Source organism: Entelurus aequoreus, linkage group LG01, assembly GCF_033978785.1.
Source record: "Entelurus aequoreus isolate RoL-2023_Sb linkage group LG01, RoL_Eaeq_v1.1, whole genome shotgun sequence".
In the NCBI taxonomy this organism is placed as follows: Eukaryota; Metazoa; Chordata; class Actinopteri; order Syngnathiformes; family Syngnathidae; genus Entelurus; species Entelurus aequoreus.
The window spans coordinates 77,121,463-77,133,899 of NC_084731.1; the positions used below are offsets into that span (position 1 = coordinate 77,121,463).

The 12,437-nt window shown below is 40.0% G+C and overlaps 1 protein-coding gene across 1 annotated transcript; it reads left to right on the plus strand.

The window, feature by feature from the left end:
• Positions 1-3,497: 3,497 nt before the first annotated feature.
• Positions 3,498-10,235, plus strand: LOC133657442 (ly6/PLAUR domain-containing protein 6-like). The gene is made up of 5 exons (XM_062058781.1): positions 3,498-3,517; positions 6,802-6,968; positions 7,078-7,176; positions 9,363-9,493; positions 9,559-10,235. Exons 2-5 carry the CDS (start codon positions 6,851-6,853, stop codon positions 9,730-9,732), a joined length of 522 nt encoding a protein of 173 aa, XP_061914765.1. The 5' UTR covers positions 3,498-3,517; positions 6,802-6,850; the 3' UTR covers positions 9,733-10,235.
• The last annotated feature ends 2,202 nt before the right edge of the window (positions 10,236-12,437 follow it).

The window sequence follows — 12,437 nt, forward strand, 5'->3', positions numbered from 1 at the left end:
TTCTTGTATTACGCATTTCCACTCCACCCTTCCATAGTACTTTTATTCCTATTTCATTTTTGTTTGATGCCTTTTTTGCTCTCTGGTCAGCCTCCTCATTTCCCTGTACTCCCACATGTGTTGGCAACCCAATCTTTGCATTCTTCCCAGCATTACCATTGCTTCACTAATTAAGTCGTTTCTTGCCACACTCTCCCCACCCATCAATACTGCTGCTGAATCAGTGGCTTAACCTCCTCCGGCCATCCAAGTGTTCGTAAAATAGCCACAAGCTGTCCTGTAAATACTGATAGTTAGTTTAAAACCATGCCGTATTTGCAACTGTGGGATGCTCACTCCTATCGCTGCCCTTCCATTAATCATATTTCTGCAACCGTCTGTGTATATCTGCATGTAATCTGATCATTTGTTCTCGAAATGTTTGTTTGTTACTTCTACAGGATCACCTGCATCCATTCTTATATTGAACGATCCACATCGGACTCTGACAGGATCCAAAGAGGAACAGGTAACCAACTGCAAATCACATAGTCCTAGCTCCACTGCTCTGCTCCTTCCTGAGCGCATGACGTGTTTCCTCCTCCCTTGTAGTTCCCAGTGCTCTCCCACCACCCTCTCAGTGTGGATTAAAGACCCCCCAGCTCTGCAATTTAGCCCAGTAGTTCAGCGCCAGTTTACGCCTTCTCACTTCTATTGAAGTTTCACCCGTTTCTACCAAAAGAGCTTGACTAGGAGTAGTTCTGAACGCCACTGTGCATACCCGAAGTGCTTCTTAGCTGTTTGAGGACAAACGGGGGAGCAGCCCCATGTACAATGCAACCGTAATCAATATTTGATCTAAATACTGCTTTATATATATGCTCATTAATGTTTCCCTGCTAGCGCCATAGTCTGTTCCCACAAGACATCTCAATACATTCATACATTTTTCCCACTTGGCCGTTATTTTCTTTAAATGCTCTTTCCAAGACATTTTTCCCCTCAAACATGAATTCATTCATTTTCCTCCGCTTATCCAAGGTTGGGTTGCGGGGGCAGCAGCCTAAGCAGAGAAGCCCAGACTTCCCTCTCCCCAGCTACTTCGTCCAGCTCCTCTCAAGGGATCCCGAGGCATTCCCAGGCCAACCGGGAGTCTTCCCAACGTATCCTGGGTCTTCCCCGTGGCCTCCTACCGGTCGGACGTGCCCTAAACACCTCTCCAGGGAGGCGTCCGGGTGGCACCCAGACCAGATGCCCGAACCACCTCATCTGGCTCCTCTCGATGTGAAGGAACAGCGGCTTTACTTAGAGCTCCTCCCGGATGACAGAGCTTCTCACCCTATCTCTAAGAGAGAGCCCGTCACCCGACGGAGGAAACTCATTTCGGCAGTTTGTACCCATGATCTTGTCCTTTCGGTCGTAACCCAAAGCTCATGACCATAGGTGAGGATGGGAACGTAGATCGACCGGTAAATTGAGAGCTTTGCCTTACGTCTCAGCTCCTTCTTTACCACAATGGATTGATACAGTGTCCGCATTACTGCAGACGCCGCACCGATCCGCCTGTCGATCTCACAATCCACTCTTCCCTCACTCGTGGACAAGACTCAGAGTTACTCGAACTCCTCTACTTGGGGCAAGAGCTCTTCCCCAAGTGGAGATGGCACTCCACTCTTTTCCGGACGAGAACTACGGACTCGGACTTGGAGGTGCTGATTCTCATCTCAGTCGCTTCACACTCGGCTGAGAACCGATCCAGTAAGAGCTGAAGATCCTGGCCAGATGCAGCCATCAGGACCACATTATCCGCAAAAAGCAGGGACCTAATCCTGCAGCCACCAAACCGGATCCCCTCAACGCCCTGACTGCGCCTAGATATTCTGTCCGTGAAAGTTACGAACAGAATTGGTGACAAAGGGCAGCCTTGGCGGAGTCCAACCCTCACTGAAAATTAGTCCGACTTACTGCCGGCAATGCGGACCAAGCTCTGACACTGATCATACAGGGAGCGGACCGCCACAATCAGACAGTCCGATACTCCCCACAGGACCGCCCGAGGCACACGGTCGAATGCCTTCTCCAAGTGCACAAAGCACATGTAGACTTGTTGGGCAAACTCCCATGGTCCACAGTTCTACGACCAAGATGAAAACTACACTGCTCCTCCTGAATCCGAGGTTTGACTATCCGGCGTAGCCTCCTCTCCAGTACACCTGAATAGACCTTCGGAGTGTGATCCCACAATAGTTGGAACACACCCTCCGGTTCCCCTTCTTAAAGAGAGGAACCACCACCCCAGGTCTGCCAATCAAGAGGCACCGCCCCCGATGTCCACACGATGTTGCAGAGTCTTGTCAACCAAGACAGCCCCACAGCATCCAGAGCCTTGGGGATCATCCACACCCGGGGAGCTTTTTAACTACCTCGGCAACCTCAGCCCCAGAAATAGGAGAGCCCACCACAGATTCCCCAGGAACTGCTTCCTCTTAGGAAGACGTGTAGGTGGGATTGAGGAGGTCTTTGAAGTATTCCCTCCACTGATCCACAACATTCGCAGTACTCATCTTGACAATTTACTGTATGCTGTAAACACAACCTATCAAATATCGGACAAATTAAGTAGTAAGCAAGGGGTCCCCAAACTACGGCCCGCGGGCCAGATACGGCCCACCACCGTCCAAAATCCGGCGCGCAGGAAGTTTTATTTAATAATTTAAAAAAAAATTATTATTATTATTTTTTTAAATCTGTCCTTTCGAGCCCATCCATCAATCCATTTTCTACCGCTTGTTAGTCTCGGGGTCTCTTAGCCGCTCAGGCAAATCATATTGTCTAACAATGCATTTTCCCATCAATAATGGGACGTCATCACGCTTGTTTCAGTCAATTAGTGCTTGAGGGAAAAAAATTGCAAAATCTTTGGGGAAATGTAAAACAGACTTTAATAGCTTTTAAACATCAGCGGACATATGACATTTTTTTTGTTCAGTGTAAGGAGAAGGCAGTTAGTCTAATCTGCAAAGAGACAATATATATATATATATATATATATATATATATATATATATATATATATATATATATATATATATATATATATATATATATATATATATATATATATATATATATATATCCCACATTTTTTTAACCCCGGGTCAAAAACTTTGGGGGACCTCTGGATTACGCCATTCTTTGTGCAATTTCTATACATTAATAAAAAGATCCAATTTATTTATCGATTATTAATTTAAAATGATTGATTCAGCTGTTCACACTTAATTAAACTTAGCATTATATAAATTCACTAATTATAACTATTTAACAGATACGTGTTTTGACATTTCTAATTCATCAAATATGCATGATGTTCTTTCTATAGGGTTCAATGAAGATTAATGGCCATCGTCACAGTGACGTCACGGGGATTCTTTGCACCCTCTTTTTTTATCCCCCTTCCTGTTTTGAGCCGCACACTCTCAGCACTTTGGTTTCTGTCTGCCAGCAGTCCAGTGGTCTCTCTTGGCTTCTTCACCCGGTAAGTCCTGTTTAGCTGGAGGCGTGCCACTGACTTACGACGAGCAAATTGTTCAATGATTATTTTAAAAACGACCAGTTTGTGAAGTGTTGTGCAATTTTCATCGCCTCCAACTACGCGTGTCGAGTCAGCGTTTAAAGGCTATTTAAGTTGACGTTGGCGTCAGGCAAGTTGGAATAGGGATTGCTGTTTTTCCAACATCAACCCTATAAATAGCCTCCTTAATTATTCAGTTCGGGAGCAGCAAAGATCGGCTGCATGCAGATGAGGGATCTTTTAATTATTTACACACAGTTATGAGTCGTGATGAGACGCAAAAGGTTGCGCAACACATCATGTTTGCATTTGTTCATGATATTACCTCCACAGTATATGTGCAGTCGTACAAGAGCAGAAGTTAATCCCTCGCCATGCGTCAAGTTGACACAACTAAGCTGCTACAATAGTTGGTTGGACTTCAGACGCGGAACATTTCAACTTTTACACTCACAATCTGCACATTTCTGCAGGAGAACCAGACCCTCATTCAAATACCTTTTAAGCGGCACTCAGGTTGGTTTTTTTTTAACTCCAGGCTTTGGTCAGACACTTCAAAGTTGCAGAGTTAAATCTCAACTTTTCCTTTGAGTCCTCGGTATGTCTTTATGTGCTTAACGGTAGCGCCAGCACTCGGAGGAGCTTAGCCAATGGATCTCTCGGAGTCCTGCCTCCTCGTTAGTCTACATTGTGCAACTGGAGTCTGCCATAGAGCACTCTACTCAAGAGTTAAAACATGGCACTTCAAGTGAAGAAGGCCCTTGATTTGTTTTTCTCAGAACTGATCCATTCTGCTATCGGTGTGTGTACCTCTGGCCCAGGGTTGATTGAAGCTAAAAAGCTAGCATAAAATGCTAACATTAGCTTGTTATAATAGGAACAGCTAGCCTACTTGCAAAGGGAGACAAGGGTCAAAACCCATTAATTTTAGGTTTAAATCAATAAAACTAACAAATTATGCTAGCATAAAATGTTTAGCATGCTAACATAGGAGATGTCAACATACTTCTAAGATGGCGTCAAGTATCAAAATCTATGATTTTTGGGTTTAAACATAGAAAATTTGCTAAAAAGCTAGCATACAACATTAGCATGCTAACCATAAAGGAAAAGCTACTGTACTTCTAAGATGGCACCAAGTATCAAAATCCCTGATTTTTATATATATACAAATAGAATTTGAAGAAATGTTAGCAGAAAATGTTATCATGCTAACGTTAGCATGATAACATAGGAAAATTTGGCAAACTTCTAAGATGGCGCCAATTATCAAAATTAATGACTTTCAGGTTTAAAATGTACAAACTTAGCTCAAAGGTTACCATAAAGCATTAGCATGCTAATGCTAGCATTATGACATAGGAAAAGTTATCATATTTCTAAGATGGCACCAAGTATCAAAATCCATGATTTATAGATTCAAATGAATACAATTTGTAAACATTTTTTTTTTACTTGCAAATAAAAAAACATTTAATTGAGGAACATTTGATTTTTTCTTGTGAAACTTTTTTTTTTACTTGCGAATTGTATTTTTAATTGAAGAAAATTGTTTTCATACTTGCAAATCGTTCTTTTTTAACTTGCGAATCTTTTTTTTTTACTTGCAGAAAATTGTTTTGATTGAAGAACATCTGTTTTTTACTTGAAAATCGTTTTTGTAATTGAAGAAACTTGTTTTTATTATAGTGAATTGTTTTTATAGAATAATTATTATTATTATTTTTTTTAATTTATTTAATTTTTTTTAATTAAATCAACATAAAAAACACAGGATACACTTACAACCAGTGCACCAACCCAAAAAACCTCCCTCCCCCATCCACACTCATTCACACAAAAGGGGCTGTCTCTTTCCGTTATTAAACTTCTGGTTCCTACAATATAGAATACAGTCCTTGAAGCACACATGATTGTGTGTGCTGCTGATCTACTAACATTTTCATTAATTACTATTTTTTATGTGATTGTTTTTATATTGTTTTACTTTCTTTTTTATTCAAGAAAAAGTTTTTTTTATTAATTTATCTCATTTTTTAAATTTTTTTTTTAAAAAGGGACCTTATCTTCACCAGACCAGGTTGTCAATGAAATCAGATTGTTCAAAAGGGTTCTTAAAACCAGGCCAAGTCCAGATGATGTCCAGGTCGGGATCAGCAACACACACCTTCACCATGTACACTGAAAACCAGGGAACACAACAGATTGCATACAGTCCACAAACAAAATTATATTTTCAAAATAAGCACCCATGTACAGTCCAGATCACGTCCAAGTCGGACTCAGCAACACACACCTTCATTTATGTACGCTCAAATTAGGGAACACAACAGATTGCATATCATCTAGAAACAAAATACAATTTTCAAAATAAGCCTTTGAGGACTTCCCATCTTTTTTTGTTTTTTGGCATCATTATCGTTTTCAACCATATAACTTTCTAATAATTTCTAATTATTTTATTTGCAAATTGTCTTTTTTACTTACGAATCCTTTTTAATAGAATATTTTGTAATTTATCTGCAAATGTTTTTTTGTTTATAGAATATTGTTGTTTTTTTACTTGTGAAACTTTTTTTTTTAACTTGAATTGAAAAAATTTTTTTGTTTAACTTGCGAATAGTTTTTTCAATAGAAAAAAAAAGTTTTTAATTGCGAATCGTTTTTATTACTTGCAGATTTTTTTTCCAACTTACGAATACTTTTTTTACTCACAGAAAAAATATATTTTTAAATGAAGAAAAAAAAAATATATATATATATTTTTACTTGTGAATCGTTTTTTTAACTAAAAAAAATGTTTTACTTGTGAATTGTTGGGCGTGACTAAAAAACATTTTTGTGTGTTTGTGGAGTTTTGGCAGTAATTAAACTCCATACAAGCGTACATTAAACTACGGCGGCACTCCAGTTTTTGTTCGTAATCTGTTCCAAAAGCGAAGAACAGATCGCACCAAAACCGAAGCAATTTTTTCCCATTATGAATAACGTCAATCTGAGACACTGAAAAATATCATTAGAAAATACATTTCATAGAGAAAGACTGGGGACAGAAAGACCATTTTTTCAAAAGCTGCACTTTTTAATGTCCAAAACTAATGTAACGCTATTGAATGCAGGCAAGTCAAACACTTGTGCCAGGCGAAAATCCAGCATTAGTACTGAAGCCTGTCCCATTAGACCGCCCTCAAGCTCGTTGATTTATTTTTTTCCATAAAAAGGATTTAATTTTATCTTCCCTTTCTCAGTGTTCCCTTGGCAACATTTCAAAGTGCATGCAGATATTTGGGGTCAGTGATGGAGTTCTGGCCGACCCTGGCCCAGATCCTGCTGATGAGCAACCTCGCGGACCGGCCGCAAATGGTGCAGATGCGGGATTTCAGCATGAAGGACATCATTCAGCTGCACCCTTCAAGTAGGTGCACGCTGGTGTTCAAGTATACGTTTATATAGATGTATGTATGTATGTATGTATGACGTTAAAAATCAATTATTGTCTCGTATTGTCTCTCTGGTTTCCATAGCAACGCCTCATCCTGGAGGATTCAAGTGCTTCACATGTCAAGATGCTGCAGATAACTACGAGTGTAACCGCTGGGCACCGGACGTGTATTGTCCACAAGGTACCATCCCATCATGCACCGTCAACAGTGTTGTTTTAACGGGGTATTACTGTGAATGGAAAACTGAACCAGGGCAGCACGGTGGCACAGGGGTTAGTGCATGTGCCTCACAATACGAAGGTCCTGACTAGTCCTGAGTTCAATCCCGGGCTCGGGATCTTTCTGTGTGGAGTTTGCATGTTCTCCCTGTGACTGCGTGGGTTCCCTTCGGGTACTCCGGCTTCCTCCCACCTCCAAAGACATGCACCTGGGGATAGGTTGATTGGCAACACTAAATTGGCCCTAGTGTGTGAATGTTGTCTGTCTATCTATGTTGGCCCTGTGATGAGGTGGCGACTTGTCCGGGGTGTACCCCGCCTTCCGCCCGAATGCAGCTGAGATAGGCTCCAGCGCCCCCCTGCGACCCCAAAAAGGGACAAGCGGTAGAAAATGGATGGGTGGATGGATGGAAAACTGAACCACTTTTTTTTTTACCGTAAAATCTACATACTTTTTTTTTTTCTTACAGTTGATGGAAAAATGGTGCCACTGTTATTTTTACATGAAAATTCTGCCGACTGAGCTGCATTTCTTTTCATCGTAAAATCTCATTGTTTTTACAGTGCATTACTGTAAATGTAAAAACAGCACCATTGTATTTTTACTGCAAAATTCTGGCGACAGAGCAGAGTTTTTTAACCGTAAAATCTGCTAGCATTTTTTTTACAGTGCATTACCGTACATTAAAAAACGGCACCATTATTATTTCTTTGGTAAAATTCTGGCGAATAAGTTGCCAGTTTTTTTTACCCTAAAACCTAATTTATTTATTTCTGAAAAATGGTGCCACTATTATTTTTAGGTAAAATTCTGGCCACAGAATTGCCCAGTTTTTTTGGGTTTTTTTTAGCGTAAAATCTCCGGCTGTTGTTTCTACAGTGCATTACTGTGAATGGAAAAATGGTACCGTACTACTGTTATTTGTTATTTTATGGTAAAGTTCTGGAACTTGAGTTGCCAGTTTTTTACCGTAGTATCTACACTTTTTTTTCCCGTACAGTGCATTACCGTAAATTGAAAAACAGTGCCAGTATTTTTTTAAGCTAAATTATGGCAACTGAATTGCCAGTTTTATTTTTTTATGGTAAAATCTCCGGTTGTAGTTTTTACAGTGCATTACTATAAATGTAAAAACAGTACCATTGTATTTTTACAGTTAAATTCAGGCGACTTAGCAGCCAGTATTTTTTACCGTAAAATTATTTTTATGGTAAAATTCTGGCGACTGAGTTTCAAGGGGTTTTTTGAACCGTAAAATCTCTGGTCGTTGTTTTTACAGTGTTTTACTGTAAATGTAAAAACAGTACCATTGTTATTTCGTAAAATCTACTAACTTTTTTTTTCAAGTGAATTACTGTAAATGTAAAAACTAGCACTGTTATTTTTACGGTAAAATTCTGGCGACTGAGCTTCCAGTTTCTGACCGTAAAAATCTTGGAACTTTATTTTTACAGTGCAATACTGTAAATGTAAAAACGGTAACACTATTATATTTACAGTAAAGTTCTGGAACTGAGTTGGCAGATTTTTACAGAGTAATATCGTAAATTGAAAAATGGTGCCACTATTATTTTTAGGTAAAATTCTGGCCACTGAACTGCCTGTTTTTTGTTTTTGTTTTTTCAGCGTAAAATTTCCGGCTGTTGTTTTTACAGTGCATTACTGTAAATGGAAAAACGGTACTACTGTTATTTAATGGTAACGTTCTGGAACTTGAGCTGCCAGTTTTTTCACCGTAACACCTACACTTTTTTATTTAAAACATTTTTTTTTTACAGTGCATTACTGTAAATTGAAAAACAGTGCCAGTATTTTTTTAGGCAAAATTCTGGCGACTGAATTGAGTTTTTTGTTTTTTTTCGGTAAAATATCCGGTTGTAGTTTTTATAGTGCATTACTGTAAATGGAAAAACGGTACCACTGTTATCTTTACGGTCAAATTCTGGCAACTGAGCAGCCAGTTTTTACTGTAAAATTGATGCTTGTTCTTACAGTGCATCACCGTAAAAATTGTACCACTTTTATATTTACGGTGAAATTCTGCCGACGGAGTTGCCAGTTTTTATTTATTTTTACCGTAAAAATCTACCGACTTTTTTGACGGCGTATCTGAAGTCCTGGAAAGTAACTCATAGATGGTCTTACAGACAGCAGGTACTGTTACACCACCCATGTGATGGATCGCCATGGCAACAGCATCTCCGTGACCAAGCGATGTGTCACCCCGGAGGCGTGTCTGTTGACGGGCTGTGCTGACGTCCATGACGGAGGCCACCAGGTACGTGCAGGACGCCGCCATGTCGCTCTGGCTGACGCGCGGTGAAAATGTGTGTTTTATTTCAGGTGTGCTCGTCCTGCTGCCAGGGGAACATTTGCAACGTGTCGCTTCCCAGAAACCACAGCGCCGCCCTTTTTTCCTCCACATCCCCTCTGGCCAGCGCGGCGGCCGCGCGACGTCACGCACAGACACCGAGTGACGTCATCATCATTGGCGTCCTTGCACTAGGATGTCGATGAGACGCAAATAGAGACCGGACGTGGACATGAATATTACAAAACAAAACATGTGGTTTATGATGACTTTTTATTTCAAAACACATGGCAAATCTGTGCTCATAAACCAGATCGTAGTGTCAAAACTTCTTTAGCCTGTGTGATATCATGTGCGATACAAGCAGTCCTTCCACGTGTTTACTCATGTGTGATATCATGTGCGATAAAATCTATCGTGCAGTGTTGACTTGAGTGTGATATCATGTGCGATACAAGCATCCTGTAGAGTGTTTTCTTGTGTGTGGTATCATGTGCGATACAAGCAGTCCTGTAGAGTGTTTGCTCATGTGTGATTTTATGTGCGATACAAGCAGTCCTGTAGAGTGTTTTTCCTCATGTGTTATCATGTGTGATAAAATCTATTGTGCAGAGTGTTGACTTGAGTGTGATATCATGTGCGAAGCAAGCAGTCCTGTAGAGCAGTGGTCCCCAACCTTTATGTAGCTACGGACTGGTCAACGCTTGAAAAAAAAAAAGGGGGGGGGGGGTATGGTATTTATTTATTTAATTTTTTTTTTTTGTCATAAAGAAATACAATCATGTGTGCTTACGAACTGTATCCCTGCAGACTGTATTGATCTATATTGATATATAATGTAGGAACCAGAAATATTAATAACAGAAAGAAACAACCCTTTTGTGCGAATGAGTGTAAATGGGGAAGGGAGGTTCTTTGGGTTGGTGCATTAATTGTAAGTGTATTTTGTGTTTTTTGTGTTGATTAAATAAAAAATTAAAAAATTTAAACTTTTTTATTTTTTTATATATACATATTTTTTTAAATTTCTTGTGCGGCCCAGTACCAATCGATCCACGGACCGGTACCGGGCCGCGGCCCGGTGGTTGGGGACCACTGCTGTAGAGTGTTTACTTGTGTGTGATATCATGTGCAATACAAGCAGTCCTGTAGAGTGTTTACTCATGTGTGATATCATGTGCGATACAAGCAGTCCTGTAGAGTATTTTTCCTCATGTGTTATCATGTGCAATAAAATCTATCATGCAGAGTGTTGACTTGAGTGTGATATCATGTGCGATACAAGCAGTCCTGTAGAGTATTTTTCCTCATGTGTTAGCATGTGCAATAAAAGCTATCATGCAGAGTGTTGACTTGAGTGTGACATCATGTGCAATACAAGCAGTCCTGTAGAGTGTAGTTTACTCATGTGTGATATCATGTGCGATACAAGCAGTCCTGCATTGTGTTTACTTACACGTGATATCATGTACGATACAAGCAGTCCTGTAGTGTTTACTCGTATGTGATATCATGTGCGATACAAGCAGTCCTTCTGCGTGTTTACTCATATGTGATATCATGTGCGATACAAGCAGTCATGTAGAGTGTTTACTTGTGTGTGATAACATATGTGAAACAAGCAGTCCTTCTGCGTGTTTACTAATGTGTGATAATGTGTGACATTTGGATTAAGTCATTTACAAAAGGTAAACTTGTGCGCAACAAGCAGTCCTGTATTGTGATTACTTGTGTGTGATATCATGTGCGATAAACGCAATCCTGCAGTGTTTACTTTCGTGTGATATCATGTGCGATACAAGCAGTCCTGCATGGTGTTTACTTGTGTGTGATATCATGTGTGATACAAGCAGTCCTGCAGCGTGTTTACTTGTGTGTGATATCATGTGCAATACAAGCAGTCCTGCATCGTGTTTACTTGTGTGATATAATGTGCGATACAAGCAGTCCTGCATCGTGTTTACTTGCGTGTGATATAATGTGCGATACAAGCAGTCCTGCTGCGTGTTTACTTGTGTGTGATATCATGTGCAATATAAGCAGTCCTGCATCGTGTTTACTTACGTGTGATATCATGTGTGATAAACACAATCCTGCAGTGTTTACTTGCGTGTGATATCATGTGCGGTACAAGCAGTCCTGTAAAGTGTTTACTTGTGTGTGATATCATGTGCGAAACAAGCAGTCCTGTAAAGTCTTTATTTGTGGATATGTGCGATACAAGCAGTTAGGTGGAGTGTTTAGTTGTGTGTGATATCATGTGTGAAACAAGCAGTCCTGTAGAGTTTTTACTTGTGTGTGATATCATGTGCGAAACAAGCAGTCCTGTAGAGTGCTGACTTGAGTGTGATATCATGTGCGATACAAGCAGTCCTGTAGAGTGTTTACTTGTGTGTGATATCATGTGTGAAACAAGCAGTCCTGTACAGTGTTTACTAATGTTTGATATCACGCAAGTAAACACTACAGGACTGCTTGTATCACACATGATATCACACGAAAGTAAACACTGCAGGATTGCGTTTATCGCACATGATATCACACACAAGTAATCACAATACAGGACTGCTTGTTGCGCACAAGTTTACCTTTTGTAAATGACTTAATCCAAAAGTAATCAAATGTTCTGCTGATATCGGATTGATTTCCGATCAATTTGGGATCGGGACACCCCTCGTCATTATATTAATAATTTCTTAATCCTCGACACTTAACTTATACTGTGCTAAGTAGAGCAACACAAAGCTATTTACTTGTATTCCGTTCATTTATTTTGCACACACAAGACATACATAATTTTTGGCCTATTTATATGAACGCAATCCAAAGGGTCGCCTTTTTCCTGCCCCAACTTAACGATTAATTCAATAAGAATTTCTTACCTGTGCTTGTTTCGATAGCAATCGGACAG